Below are 15,989 nucleotides of genomic sequence, written 5' to 3'. Positions count from 1 at the left end.
GCCACATTTCCAGCTATGATGGTGCTGGAACCACTGCTCTTCTCCTACACTCACAAGAATGTGGTGCTACTGCCATCTAGTGGTTGGCATTTGTATTGATCATTGTCAACTGAGAAGGTCACTGTCTGATTGTTAGCCCTTCTATTCTGTTGCTAACAGCAGGATGGTGTGCCCTTTAGCCCATTCATACACTTTAAAATAGATGGAACCTGTTACTAACTATTAATGTATCTTTAGGAGCTGTTATTAAACATCCCCTCCAGAGCCAAGAAGAAGTTTTCAGTTTGTGTGGGTGTGCAAGGGCAAAAGCTATTTCCTCCTATTTGTAGTGACACGCAGTACAATCCTCTGTGTAATCTTAGATATCCTCTGTGTGATCTTAGATCTCCTCTGTGTGATCTTAGATCTCCTCTGTGTGATCTTGGATATCCTCTGTGTGATCTTAGATATCGGAGTGTAAAAATAGACCAAATGGACCATGATTGCCTAATAACATCTGTTGACCTGTAAAGAAGGTCCATTTGAGTCCATTTTGCACTCCGAGTTAAACTAGCACCAATGCTTTTACTGTGAAGAATTGGCTTCAGTTAACAATGGTTCCAGAATGGATCGCTCTTTTTATTTGGCATCTTCTGTTCTACACCTTTTATCTCTGTCAGCAGCAGAGGCACCAGCAGAGATGGGTCTTGTTTTTGTAATCATGATGTATGTTTTCTTGAACAGACAGGCCTGCCTGTCAGGCTGCAAACACAGGGATCTGATACACTGTGTGCCTGACGAGCTGCATTTTGAGTAATACATCAAATGGAACAGGATGTTGCAAAGCAAATAGATTCCTTTTTTCTTTTTTCTTTTACTTTTTTTCTTTTCTTTTGTTTAGCTATTGACCTAAAACGGCGTTTTAGCGTTTTTATGCTCTGGCCATCTCAACTGAAGAGCAACGTGGGCCACATTACAGTAGCCCAGGCTGAATGGAAGTGAATATTCTCCTCCACCTCCTGCCTCTCCCCCTCAGCTCGCTGTGACAGAGGCTGTTTTCATTATAGGGCGTGCTTCATGGTCGCTTGGACAAAAGCAGACAACAGTCCCCCTGACGGGGTGGCCCTGGCTGTGCCAGCAGCTCAATTACGCAAGGGCTGCTCCGAGCTATCGCACGGACGGCACCGCCGCTGATGCTCAGCTCTGCTTAGCCAATAACCGCACACTCCATTCTTATTAGACACAGGGCTTCGACCAGTCACACACTGAAACACATTTAGCAAAGGAATTAGAACATATGGTTTTGTCTTCGTGCAAGCAATAACCAGCATACAACACTAAACTTGACTTTGGGTATCTTTTTTCTTCAATGTTATAGTAGGGCTGGTGATATCTAATCTAATATCACAATATGTTTGACCAAACATATCAATATTAATATTATGATAATATCCAATTCATTTTTGTTTTGTTTTGAAAAAATAGCAGTTCTGTGAACTTCTGTAAATCGCCTTGTTTGTTTTGGAAATCTTTGAAAATACTGGACGCTGTCTATTCTAATATCATGAGATCAATATTATTGATTGTCTAGCCCTATCTTGTAGCAACATTTTTGTTTTGTTTCCCACATGTTCTAGGTATAGGGTGAGTGGTATGATCCTGCCTAGTCTGAAAGACTGGTTTGAAGGCACATTTGGAGCCAGTTTACAGCATAAATCTCCAGCAGCAGTGAGTGTAAATCAGGCTTATTCCCTGAATCGTCTGTAAATCACAGCACTAGTTAGTTAGCTAAGCTTCAATACCTTCTTTTGTTTCAGCCGGTTCTGAATGCTAGTGCCATATCGCCTCCCATCCTTAACGAGGCCTTTGTGGAAGATATAAATTCCATGGGTATTCCCTTGTCCCAAGATGTAGAGGACCGGGTGTTCCGGGCCCACGGTGAGGCATGCTGGGAAGGGGCTGGTCCAAGTCAAATCCCTTTGATGCCGTCACTCATCAAAAATAACTCATTCGAGATCAGTTATTTTTGTGTGAGTGACACTGACTGTTGTACGATAAAGTAGAAGTTCGTTTTAAGAGTGGCCTCACATGTAGAGACTTTACTCCATAATTATTAATGCTACTATAAATCATTATGTTCAGATTTGTGTGATTTCTTCTTCTGTGATCCTTGATTATGGATTGTCCTACAGGCCACTGCGTACATGAGATCTTCGCTCTACGTGAGGGGAGATTTGGCCGTGTTCCAGACCTCGTCGTGTGGCCAAGTGAGTTCAGAATCTGTGTCATTGCTGTTTTCTATTCTTTGTCTTATTGTTGGACCCATTTTCTTTTTCATCTCTTCTGCCACGCTACACAGTTGATCTCCCTGTTGGCTCAGGTGATTTAAAGGGTTTAATCTCTGCAGAGGCGAGGGGATATTAATATGTATGAGTGGAGCCTTAATAAGAAGCGTCAGGGGGAGGACGGTTGACACCCAATACTACACATTCTGGCCCAGCACAGTTCCACCCATGAATTATGATCCTGAGATTGGTTTGCTGTCGTTATGGCTGCCACTATTTTATCATGCAAATGAGTCTTGACTAATGGCTGAAACTTGATTAGCAGACTCCAGAATGGGCAGGAAATCACAACTGGCTTGCCGACCGGAGAAGGTCCCAATTGTGTTTGTTTGCATTTTATTTTGGGGTTTTTAAGCCTATGCAACGCATGCACATGCAATTTCACCTCCAGTGTAGCCTGTAGTTTTTGAGATCTGTAATTTGCATTCCAGAGTAGTAGCTCAAAGTCTGCTGTATAATTTTAGAATGGGGGGGGGGGGGTTACTCTGTTGAACTGTAATCCACAGGCTACAGCCTTGTGTTTAATTGGACGGCAGAATGTGTTAGAGTGGAGGCATTTCTCACTGGCTCACAAAGCGCTTGAGGCTACTCAAGCACATCCATGTAGGTGGATACCCCCCTACTCACCAGTCCAGTGTGAATGGATGTGGGCGCTGTGATTGGTCCAAGTACCTTCATATTGATCCAGCACATCTCACCCCAGAGACCTTAGCTTCATGCTTTCTGATTCCATCTCAAGAATGAATGCCTCAGGCAACTCTCAGCCATCGTTGCCTTGAAGCTTCTTGTCTTCTTGTCTTCCGACTTTAATGGCTCTATGCATGTTTATTGTCTTCCATAGTCTTACTGTTGTGGGTCACTTTTCCTTTGCTACTTGTATTTGCGAACGCAGTGAGCCACTTACTATGAGACCCTGCTGATCATGTCTGTGTGTGTGTCCCGCTGTGACACCACCCGCCCGCCACCAGAGGGCGCAGCTGTAGCACACACACACACACACACACACACAGGGCGCAGCTGTAGCACACACACACACACACACACAACCACACACACACGAGCTGCGTTCGCTTCCCGCGTTTGCGCGTCTTACTTGTAGTAGTACTACTTGTAATTGAATTGGCTTTTATGCAAGTATGATGTTGGAGCAAAATGGCCGACCTGTCAATATGGTCCAAGTCAATGCCACTGTCATGATTTGTGTCACGTGATGGCAAATCTTATGCAATGTTATTGCTGTGCTTCACTACACTACTGTAATGCATACCTTCACAGACTGCCACAGTGATGTGGTGAAAATTGTGGATCTGGCATGCAAACACAATGTTTGTGTGATTCCCTATGGAGGTGAGTTTCTGTTGTAGTTCCAAAAAGGTTTAATCATTATATAATGTGTAAATGTGGTTTTACATGTTCTTTATCACTGAATGTAAATATTTGAGCTTTCGTCTGTGTCTCCTCCTTAGTGCTTTCTGATCACAGATATTATGAATGACGAATGAATTTATCAGCTAACGGGCTATTCTATTGCTTGCAGTGCCATTTTATAAAATGCAGATGTCAAATTAAGAAGCCCTGTTGAAAAATGCAGCTGGTCAAGTGATGAATATTTTATATTGTCACACATTGTTCTTTTAACCAGGAGGAACCAGTGTCTCTAGTGCCCTAGAGTGCCCCCAAGAGGAGACCCGCTCAATTGTCTCTCTGGATACCTCACAGATGGTAGGTAATTGTTGGACTGTATGTATAAAATGCACCAGTTGTGGGGTGTGAGGGTGTGCACTGTGCTCACCCCATCACCATGGAGACTGTTGTGGCATTTTTAAAATGTTCCTGCAGGTAGTGGAGCTGTGAGAATTAGTGTGTTACTCCATGTTTTACGGTCGACCTCCTCACTGTCTGGTGAAAAGAAGCGTATGGCTACTCCATGTGTATCGTAGAAGATGTGATTGTCTCTACGCCAGCGGCGTCGAGTCTGGGGGTGCTTGAGGGCTGAAGCACCAACTGACACAATGGGCGCGTTCGGAAATAGCGAGTGCTGGGGGGCGGAGCGGGAGGGCACCCACTGCCATTATAAGAACTTTCCGCGCCTGCTCTACGCTCTCCCCAGACTGATAGTGGGGGTTAACAGGGTCAGGGACAGTGATGTGTATTGGATAAACGACTAATTGTAGAATTAAACTTTTATGACTCAAATGCTAGAAATAAATATATTTGAAATTGCTCTGAATTGCTTTTCAACTAATTTACACTTGCAGTCAAAAGCCATAGAAAGTTTGCTTCATTATTCATTTTTCACTGTCTGTATCTGAGGTCCTACATTTTGTTATACAATTGTTGTTGAACCGTTGTTTGCCGTACCATTGTGAATGCGACGGTTATCATGCTTGATGATGCTCCTGTCATTGGCCAGACCTATTGTTTTGTTTGCAGTTCCAACAGTTAACACAATGCAGTCAGACATGATAAAAACATTGTACTAGTACAGTATAGCCCTTTGATCTGGCATGCTGGGACATGATATATAATGCTGCCCGGATACTGGCAGCCGACCAGTTAGGAAGGAGCTGACATTGACACCAGTGACCAGAGTGCTGTGTCAAAGGGTCAGAGGTGAGACAGTTCCAAGGAAAGCACATGAAAGCAGGAACATGGCAGGAACACACTCTTTACTACCTCTGGCGAATAATTGATTGCAGGTGTGAACCAAGCTCAAGCTGTGTAGGTGTAGGCCTCGTGCCCAACGTCTAATATAAGCGTGGTTTCTGTGGGATTGAATGTTAAATGGGGGTTAACCTTGAGGAGCCTAACTTGTGTCACCTCCCCACCAGCCCATCTGCCCAAAAAACATGTTTGATCTCATTCGCTTAAAGGTGCTTTGAAAGCTATTTTGTGGTTGAAACAAAAACATTTTGGTAAAAGGGTAAATCCCTATATTCCGCAAATCATTGGTATTGACTAGAATGTTTGTTCAGTAACTGGTCTCTCAGCTCTTTAGTAGAAATAAAATAAACATTTTCAGGTGGGACACCAGTTCCATTCAATCGAGGATCATTTATCAGCTTGTTTTTTAATAATTCCAATTTTGTCAGCATGTGTTTCATCACTTGCAATTTAATTTGTTTTGTATCCTGTATGAGTTCTTTCTCCTGATTGGAGGAAATTGGTATCTTGACCTGAAAATGTATCTTCAGGTCAAGATACAAATTTGTAGATTACTAAAGAGCTGGAGACATGGGAAGACTCCAGTTACTAAAGAGCTGGAGACATGGGAAGACCCCAGTTACTAAAGAGCTGGAGACACGGGAAGACCCCAGTTACTGAACAAACACTAAAGCAATTGTATTCCTATACAACTATGTGTTAATCAACTCTGAGATTTGTACACTCAGAGTTAAAAATGAATACTGAGGAACACTTTTAAATGTTTTGCTGTATAGATAAGGCCTCAGTAACTAGAGAGCGATTTAGGACAGTAACTTAATAGGTGAAGGCATTTTTAGATTGCAGAAGACAGCATTGGGAATATACTGTCAGCGCAACTACGTTTTCATTAATATCGGCTCCTTCTTCTAACCTGTATCAGATGGTTGGCCTCAATGGCTGCTTTTCATTTTGGATAAACTCAAAAGGCATTCTCAAGGGATTTTCTTTTATGTTCCTCTGCATAAACTATGTTGGCTGAGGCCTGAGTAATGAAAGTTTATGACCTCATCAGTCATGTCTATTTTTTTTCCCTCTTTTTTGTTGTTTATCTGCAGAACCGCATATTGTGGATTGACGAGAAGAATTTAACTGCCCATGTTGAGGCTGGCATCGTTGGTCAGGATTTGGAGAGATTAGTAAGTACTATCCGAAAGTATCCGTCACCATCCAAATTCTTGAGCCATTTAATATCATACATTATTAAAGTCTGCGCAATTGTGCGCCAATGAGTATGCTCTATTTTTAACTACTTGAACCCTAGCATCCCTATTAGGGGAACATTCTTCAAAAAATAGCAGATCTACAAGTTTGCGACATTGTAAATGTGTAGGTCTGCTATATTTGGTGAAGAGCTGTGGTGTGGGGTCTTAGTGTAGACCTGTGTGGGTCTCCGGTCAACTATATAGGGTTTAAGTGGTTCACTATATTAACACGCTCCAATCAGCTCTGTGCTCAGTGGACCCGACGGAGCTCTGTGCCGAGTTCCGCCGAGGAGCAGAGCACTGAAGGGTAGAGATTAGAGATTGAGGCAGCGGCTGTGAGCAGATGGCACCATCAAGCTAATTCAGAAAAATGGAGAAGGCGTTTGATGTAGAGGAACGTGTGAGCTGCATCTCAAACAGTCTACCTTTTGCGTTTTGTCGCCGGGACCTTTTTTTTTGATGGAGCAGATGGGTCTGCATTAAAAACTGCCTTCCAGGGGAGTGGTGCAATAAAACAGCGGCTGACTTTACCCTCATCTCGTGATCAATGCCCCTGGCAGGGGGCTGGAGGCTCTGATACCCTGAGGTCTTATTTATTTATAATATGGCGCCTGGAGATGTTGCCATTCTTCTGGGGTACCTCTTGCTTGATAACCAAGCAATGTTGTCGGGGTCCGAGTATCTGTATTCACTTCGTGGGAAAAAGTACATTTGACATAACCACTCAAGCCATATTTCAACCATAGTAAAATAAATAGCCGATCTACAAGCTCAACTTGATATTTTCTGTACTTTATAATTTGTACTTTTAAATAAATAAATAAAAGTACTCCAGTACTTTGACTGAGCAACCTTTACTTGATATTGCTTTACTTTTACATATTGCTGGTGTTGTTAGGTCAGGGTTTTTTATTTTCTGCTTCACTGCATGGAATCCCAAAAGCCAAGTCCCACCTCACAAACCATACTGCAACTCAGCCATGCCAATACGTTTCTCTCTGTACACTCAAGAACGGGCAGGCAAAGACCAAATATTAATCATCTATATTAAGTGTACTGTATGGCTAAGTAATCATGCACAGGAGATTTGGACAAGACACACCTGAAGTACTGATCTTTCAGTTTTACTTCTGCTTCTCTTATATTGCTTTATTTTAGTCCTGTCGTAAAAATCTATGATGCTATGAAACCAGAGTTGGGGCATTAACGCATAACGAGTATACTGTATAGTCAAATTCAACAGCAGAGTTGGACCTGTCCCCCGTCCCCTCGTAATTAAAAAATAAATGTTCTGGTTCCACACATCATGTTTCTGCTTTCATCTTTTTGCTTACTATTTGAACCTATAAGTATAAAATAATTCTAGCCCTTCTCTCCATAGCTCAATGAAAGCGGCTACTGTACAGGCCATGAGCCTGACTCCATGGAGTTCAGCTCCCTGGGCGGCTGGGTGGCCACCAGAGCATCCGGCATGAAGAAGAACATCTACGGCAACATTGAGGACTTGGTGCATAACCCTTCTTTTGAATTCCTCCTTAACCACTTGAACCCATGCATCCATATTCTGGGTGGGCATGGCAGATCTACAAGTTCATGACACATAACATGTTGTGAGCTTGTAGATCGGCAATTTTTGTCAAAGATATTTGGTGTAGGTGGAAAACGGAGGTCCCAGTTCAGAGTCAACTCTGGTCCAATTTACTAAGTATTACAGGACATAACTGGTTTTATTCCATAGTGGAGAAAGATGGCATTTTCTGAGCAATCCACATGTGGAGTTGATGCTCAACACTAAAATCGGTTGCATTCACACATGTGCCACACAAGGGTTAATATTGTGACATTCAGGTAGTTGTGCTGTGGATTGGGGTTTAAAATGTTCACCTTTTTTTTTTTTTTTTTTTTTTTCTTTTTTTTTTTAAGATATTTTTTTTGCGGCTTACGCCTTTTATTGATTTTTGAAGGGACAGACAGTAGGCTGACAGGAAACGGGAGAGAGATGGGGGGATGACATGCAGTAAAGGCCGTGTCGGGTCCGGGAGTCGAACCCGCGGCACACTGCGACTGGATTACCAGTCCGGTGCCCAGACCGTTACGCTACGGCCTGGGCCAAAATGTTCATCTTTAACGGTGTATTACTGGCGGTATCTTGGTGTCCTCTGAGTTTACATTAAAACAAGAAATGATCACGTAGTGATATTTGTCAGGTGAAAGAAGCACTGTCTCTGTTGTGTTCTCCCTCCCCCCATATTAGTATGACTTATTTTAATGTTTGTGTGTCACAACCTTGTTTGCGTTCGCGTCTCCGTTTTGTTCTCCCCAGCCCATATTGGTCTGATTTATATTTTGTGTCACAACTCAAAACTATGTTATGTTTGTGTCACAACTCACAACCTCGTGCCTCGCAGCTGTTTGTGTTCGTTTTCCGACCTGTGCGTGGTTCAATGACTGTTTTGTTGTGGCTTTTCATTGGTTGCACTGCGCTGTTTCAGCCGCATTTGGTTAGAAGTTATATCGAGTACTAGTTACATCGATACTCTTCCTTCCCCGTTACCTCGTGTGTGACTGTGATCATGCTTCTCTGCTGCATTGCTCTGCACTGTCCCTGGCAGCCTGCATGGCTGCCAGGGATATTTGCCGCTCCCCTTCCCATTTGCAGGAGGGCAGCTTTGCCGTTGCTTGGTGTCCCATTGGCCAGAGGAGCCAATCGGGTTAGGCCGTCAGTATGACTAGGGCTAGAACAGGTCGTCTAGTTTTCATGAGTTTTCATTAGTCGGGTGGTTTCACCTGACACAAATATTTTTTCTGTCCTGTCACCGCTCAGGTGATCCGTGTGAAGATGGTGACTCCTCGAGGAGTGATTGAGAAGAGTTGCCAGGGTCCACGCACGTCAATGGGGCCAGACGTACACCACTTCATCATGGGCTCCGAAGGTTTGCTCATTACTGATTTTTCCTTGTGACTTTCACATCTGTGTGTGTGTTTGTGTATGTGTTTTTTTTTTCTTTTTTTGGATTGGGGTAACAGCAGGAGAGTTCTCATGCTGCAGGCCTGCTTAACATTAACCAGCACTGGTGGAAAAGCGCTGCAGCGGGGTGTTAGGTATGAACCAGCATGTGTCCTCCCCACTGCAGTGCCCTGTCCTTGTGAATGCCCACAGAGAATACTGCCATATGCCAGGTCCCCCTCACATAATGAGGAGGTGCACACATTCTTGGCATCGCCATGTTAAACAGCTGCGGATTACAAACTCTATATTCGCCCAACAAAGCTCAGCAATCTGCTCACGGACTATGGTGGGATTTCTGCAGAGATCTCCATTTGTACTCATTAGAATTGATTTCAGTGGATACGAAAAGCACATCTGTCGACAATTTCCAAACTGGATGCATTTAATTATGTCATAACTGCACGCAGAAATTCTGGGATTCAAACTGTGATGAAGGTATTGCGTTCAAATCAAGTCGCAACTTTTTATTTTGAAGTTAAAAAAATAAATGGCATTTGGAGTGCTCGAAAGTGATGATTGGGGAGTGGGGACTCAAAACATGCAACAAATGAGGAAAAAACCCACCATACGTATGTAATATATCTATAATAACCATATACTTTATATAGAGAGGGAGAGGGAGAGAGAGATAACATAAACCTGTGGGAGGTGCAAGTCTAGTTATCAGGCACGGGTGTGATTTTATTTGCATAACTTAAATTGATTAAAAACTAATTTGTGGTGCCCTCTGTTGGTGTGGTTGAGAATAACTAGCATGCATAGCTGTTGGTGAATCCCATAAGCAGAGTTTTATGTTCGGATAAACTCCCTGAATAATAAGTTCCATGATAGGCAGTATCTTCTGCACAAGTCAGTTTGTTACTAGCAGCCATACCCTCTCTCTGTGACAGTTATTTTGTCTGTGAAACAGTCTGAGGAGTTTGGAAAGATAAAGACTGGCTGGTTGTGTCTCGCCCATACTGAAAGGGCTGAAGGTTGTGGAAGGCCAGAAGAAGGGACAGGACCACACATTTCTGGGAGGGTGTGTGCTCCCGGGAGGCCCACTAGGTGGATCTAGAGGTCGCCACACTGCTGGGGCTCATTATAATTATCTGCTTCTTCACCCCTGTACCCCCACCCTGCAGTCTGACAGTAGGCCACCGCAACAAAGCACAGCGCCCAAGTCCTGCAACTACGCTGTGCATGTTAAGTGGAAGAACGCATGCGTTTAATCAGAAATGACTGCGAAACCGCTTGGCACTTCTCATTCGCCACACGGCAGCCACGTCTTGCCTATTTGTGACCTTGAAATAGCCTGAATGCAAAGCACTTTCCTGACCCCCTCCTTTTGTTAAAAGGGAATGATTGGAATAATCAATAATAATCACTCTCTTTGAAAGTTCTCTCAGGTGTGTGTGTGTGTGTGTCCGTGTGTGTCCAGCGCAAATCTAATTTCGTGCGGAGTCAATAGAGTGCTGAAGTCCGGACGTCACTTGCTCATCCCCTGGTTCACGGAAGTTTTTCTCTACGGAGAAAAACATAAATAAACAAACTGTCTTGGCGATATTGTCGGGGAGGTGTCTGTATCGTATGATACAGTCTGTTTCTAGGGGAGGTGTCTCTGTCTCTGTATCATATGATAGTCTGTTTCTAGGGGAGGTGTCTCTGTATCGTATGATACAGTCTGTTTATAGGGGAGGTGTCTCTGTATCGTATGATACAGTCTGTTTCTAGGGGAGGTGTCTCTGTATTGTATGATACAGTCTGTTAGCGAAAATGTAACTAATTCGGCAGCAGTAACCATAGCCTTTTCTCTCAGTCAGTTGATTGTTCATACCCATAGGAGTGAAACGGCCAGGATGATTTGTTTATTTGTCAAACACAGTTATGAGGTGATCTAAAATCCCCTATGGGGATTACAATGCAAATTAAAAAGTACATGAACCCGTGGACTTGGAGCCCTCTACCGATATTGACGTCAGACTTTGTTGCTCTATGCTATGTGAAAGCATTTATGCCCAAGCAGTCATGTTCCCTGACATGTTTGGTAGAAGGTTGTGTGTTTTCCTAACTTCGTCTTTCTTGGGTGCATGTGTTTGGTCCGAAGTACTAACAGTCATGAGTCCGAAAGCCAAACCTAAACCTAACCTCACAAGAAGCCACGGGTTAGTTTTAACCTGCGGAGCCACGGGTTAGTGTTAACCTGTCGCGCATTCCGGGAGCCACGGGTGAGTTTTAACCCGGGCGGCCGTACAGTATGTCGGGAGCGATTGTGTTGTCTGACTAATGCCTGTCGGACTGTTAGTACAGTATGTCTGACAAACCTATGCCCCCCCTTCCTCTACCAGGAGGTCCCTTGTACAGAGGAGCTCCCTTGTGTTGTGTTCCCTGAACTTCCTGTCCTTGCCTCCTTGTAGACATAATGTCTCTCACTCATTCTCCTGCTCCCTCGCACTCCATCTCTCTGCTCCTCCTATACTCTCTCATTCTCTCTCTCTCTCCAGTCTACACTCTCTTTCACCCTCCTCTTTCCCCTCCTCCTGTGTGTAGCTCCTCCCCTATAGCGTGAAGACTAGTCAAATGATGCCCCCGAGAGGAGCCCTAATGGCGTCACATGTTTTCCGCTGGGCCGCTAGAGAGCAGCATGTGGCATGTAGTGTCACGTTCGAGGGCTCATTAACAGGCTGACGAAGCCCGCTAATGGAGCTGGCTATGTTCAGCTCAGATGTGTCCCTGTGCAGGAGAACACTTGGTCCAATAACAATAAGGAATAAACATGCATTCTATTTAACCTGAAGGAGATCTTTCAGGAAGTCCCAATTGTGACTGGAGTGTAACGTCATGTTGTGTAAACACATTGCATATTTCAATCTTTACAGCAGAAGTTTGTCTAAGTTTATGTATATATACTATAGATTTCATTTTATGCACAAATGCAATTGAAAGTATTTAGATAATGTATAAAATAGGGTTTTGAAGGCATGCAAAGAGAGAACATACGGTCACTCAAGTTGCACACCATCGGCAAATTTACTTGGTCAAGGAGTATCATATTGCTTCAGAGCGTTTATGATTTCTCTGTTCAGCCACCAATATGTGGGCCTCGGCATGATGTAATTACTAATGTTTTGCATTAATTGTGGGAAGAATACTTGTACTATGACCTGACACTGGCTGATGATGTTTGATGTTGCCTCTCGTTATCAGTGATTCATAAACATTCACAAAGCCGTTAGCCAGACATCTGTGTGTTTTTAATGGAAGCCGTAAATATGGACGCTCTGGAGTGGATGGCAAAATGGGAACTCACTTCCCTCAGAATAATGAACTGGTGGCAGAATTATAAAAGCGTTTTATGACAAGTTATCATTGTTTACTGTGATCTCGTTAAGATGAAAGTGCCATTAGAATCCTTTCAATTGCCGGGGTTTAATAGTGCGCTTTGTCCAAGGAGCCGTCTACAAGGCTCAGTCCTGTGAGATGGCTAACCACATTTACTGCAATGTTTATCGGTAGCTGTCCAATTTGTAACGGTGGAAAGCATGTGCCAGTGTGTATAAATGCTTGGCATTCAAATTATGTTCATGTGTTGTGTTATTGAAATTAAACTAAACGCATTCGCTGATTTGGTTCACTTTTCTTTTTAACTACATTGGCTTAAAAATGTTCACTCTCATTTCTATGTATGTTTAACCATATTAACCCTGGTGCCCCTATTTTGGGCATGTCATTATAGAAGTCAGCTCTTTTTGTGAGCTTTTAGATTTGCTGTATTTGTATAGCCATGATATAGTATGAAACTGTGATTAAGAGCATTAATCACAGACATGCTCCCTTTGTGGCAACAGCAATATGAGCCCATCAGCAAAAGCTAGCCTGACAGTGTTCAGGGTCAAGAGGTCTGCTAAAGGTCTCTGTTTATATGCAGCTCTGCTGTTGGCCCCGGCCCTGCCTTTGATATGGGCCTGCTTTATTTCTCCATACTCTAGCTGATAATTCTAAGTTGTCCTGCCCGTGTGTTGTGGAAAACCAGATCACTAAGGTGAAATATGAGACAAAAGGTCACCAGCAGCACCCTGGGGAGATGCGTAGCAGAGACATGTTATCGGTTTTGATGCTCCACACTTAACCACTTAAGCCTCATATACTGCATCGTATGATGAATAGTAGTATCTACATGCTCATGGCGCGTCGCAGTGTGTTGTGTAGTGCGCTTCCGCTTGTAGATCTGCTATTTTTGAATTTGTTAAATTCAAAATTTCTTTATGATTTTCTTCTATTTTGAAAATATTGGAAACTGTTTGCTGCTGACATGCCCAAATTAGGTGTGCCAAGATGAATGGATTTAAGACCAGGGTAGATTACATTGATTGTGTGGGAACTGCCTTTTCTTCTCTTTTTTTCCCCCTCATCTCCTCAATCTCTTTCTTTCTCTCATTGTGATTTTCCACAGGAACTCTGGGCGTGGTTACCGAGGTAACGATGAAGATCCGCCCCATTCCGGAGTATCAGAAGTATGGCTCTGTTGTCTTCCCCTGCTTTGAGCAGGGAGTGGCCTGCTTGCGAGAGGTTGCCAGGCAGGTACTGTACCATATCAACATATCATCACATCACTGTAACCTTGTAGGTCATGTATTGTATATCACAAACTCTTTTTGAATACTTTTGATTGGTTAAATGTTTATTCATTCCTATTTTGGGCATGTAATGTAATTCTGTAAGGCAGAATTGTTTAGAATTCTCAAAAATGGTGATGATAGCAGATGTACAAGTTTGTAGCTTGTCATGCAAAAGTATAAAATTGGGCTTTCATTTTTGAACAAAGGATATTGAGATACAAGGTTTCTGCCTGACAGCCGTGATATCCTAACAAGTATACTTGCTGCTACTTTCTGCAGTAAACGCAGACTGTCAATTGAGCTTAGTTGGTTGAATGGATTAAATGTGTCTGTTATGCTGCAACACATTGCTTGGTTAATTTAACTTCGAAAGAGTAAAAATGTACCCATGATAATCCAATCATACAATAAGGATTTCATAATGTTCAATTTAATGTGAAAATCTTTCACGTAATACCTTGTAACCAATGCAGTATCATTTGAACACGCCTTAACCACTCTGAAGCTTAATTTATACTGTCTCACGCCGAAAATTGAAGACTTACAAGCTCACACGCGGGGCAGCCGCTACGTCTTGTTGTTTTCTACAATGTTGTGTGACAAAGTATGAATCGGGCTTAGGGAAAATGGTATGTAGAGCTGAAGTGGTTAACTGTTGGTCACACAGGTTTGGATCAAACCATAATAAATAGGAATAAGTCTAAATGATAAAGGCAGTCAGGATGACTAGCCCGCCAGCTCTGCTGTCCATGTCCGTTTAAAAGTGTGCTGATGCAACTATTATTGATGGCAACATGAGGGTCTGTATACTGCCACTCCCACAGTGACATTGAAAGGCTATTTGACCTTATTCACAAGCCAGCCATTTTCCTCTCATGTCAAATAATGTTTTCAATGACATGAAAGAAAAACGTGAGAAATAATTAAAAACATAACGGTATCATAACATTTCTGGAATTATTTTGAAATAGAAAAATAACTTTCCAGTAATGGAAAAGTTTTGAAATGGATCAAAGGTCCTGGAATTGATCAAGGGTCCTGGAAAAATATTTTACTTTGTTTTTGTCTATTTATTTAGTATATAAAAACATTTCCTAAACATGTATAACATAATGTTATTAACATTACACAAAATATGGACAAAAGTAGTTCTTCTCCGAACAGGCTGCATGACTGCAGCATAATCTATGCAGGGTAAGACAAAATTTGCTTCAGCGTGATGCGTTAGCTTGTAGGTATGTTCTTTGTCACGTGACACCAACCGCTGCAGCGCATGCGCGAGAGCAACAAGTGAATCTTCGGTGATGAAGCGTAAGCAATTGAGCTTAACGTTATAATTTATCGGTTGAACTAGCATACACAAAGCCTGGGAAATAATAATAATCATTTGTGGCTTACAAATGAAAAATATAAAGACTGGCTAAAGCGAGAAGTGGACACAAATCGAGCTGGCTGCAAATTATGCATCAAAATATTTGATGTTGGGAACATAGGGTAATCGTCACTGGTCAGCCACGTGAAAAGAAAAAAACACATTGAACTCCAAGAGGCTGCTAAACAGACAGTGGGTGTCGGTGCATATTTCAGAGCTGATGTTGTCCTACTGTTCCTCTTACAATGGCAAGACAACAAGCCACACTTAACACGTCCATCACAGCGCAATGCAAATAATACCATTCCACATTCTATGTCTTACCCCTGCTACACTGCCTGTCCCCACCGCACACGGGTCACGACACTCAATATTGCGCTGAATGGTTGGTTTGTTATATAGTCCTGGATGTTGTGTTAAATATTCTGGAAAAGGTTTGGAAAACATTTGGAAATTCATTGGGGAAGAAAATGTGTGGGAGACCTGTAATAAATATAGCTGCAAGCATCGATAAGATGGGGCCAAGCAATCAGCCCTTTTAGGCTACTCAACAGTGCCACTTTAGGTCACGCAGAGTTATTGCAGCTGTTCGTACCCCAAACAGACAGACGAGGTTTTCACGCACAAACTTCTCTTCAACTGGGGTTTCAGATAATGGTCAATAGATTGTGTGTAGAACATTTCACACAATTGCTTAAACAGATTTTCTGCCAGGATTTCTTTGCCTTTTTCAAATTGCTTAAAATGGTGGAAACTCTGAGGGCGGAGCTTACTGGT

The 15,989-nt window shown here is 42.7% G+C and overlaps 1 protein-coding gene across 1 annotated transcript in view; it reads left to right on the top strand.

Annotated features, from left to right (window-relative positions):
* Positions 1-15,989, top strand: part of agps (alkylglycerone phosphate synthase) — a 36,874-nt gene that overhangs the window by 7,395 nt on the left and 13,490 nt on the right. Inside the window, exons 3-11 of the mRNA XM_083775941.1 lie at positions 1,617-1,707; positions 1,797-1,917; positions 2,172-2,246; positions 3,600-3,671; positions 3,967-4,046; positions 6,086-6,166; positions 7,614-7,739; positions 9,057-9,165; positions 13,675-13,802. Of these exons, the coding sequence (XP_083632067.1) occupies positions 1,617-1,707; positions 1,797-1,917; positions 2,172-2,246; positions 3,600-3,671; positions 3,967-4,046; positions 6,086-6,166; positions 7,614-7,739; positions 9,057-9,165; positions 13,675-13,802 (883 nt within the window). The remainder of the gene's footprint in view (positions 1-1,616; positions 1,708-1,796; positions 1,918-2,171; positions 2,247-3,599; positions 3,672-3,966; positions 4,047-6,085; positions 6,167-7,613; positions 7,740-9,056; positions 9,166-13,674; positions 13,803-15,989) is intronic.

This window comes from Protomyctophum parallelum (genome assembly GCF_964188405.1).
Source record: "Protomyctophum parallelum genome assembly, chromosome: 11".
NCBI classification, from domain to species: Eukaryota; Metazoa; Chordata; class Actinopteri; order Myctophiformes; family Myctophidae; genus Protomyctophum; species Protomyctophum parallelum.
Note: the sequence above shows the minus strand (reverse complement) of the source record. Positions and strands in the feature narration are given on the sequence as shown.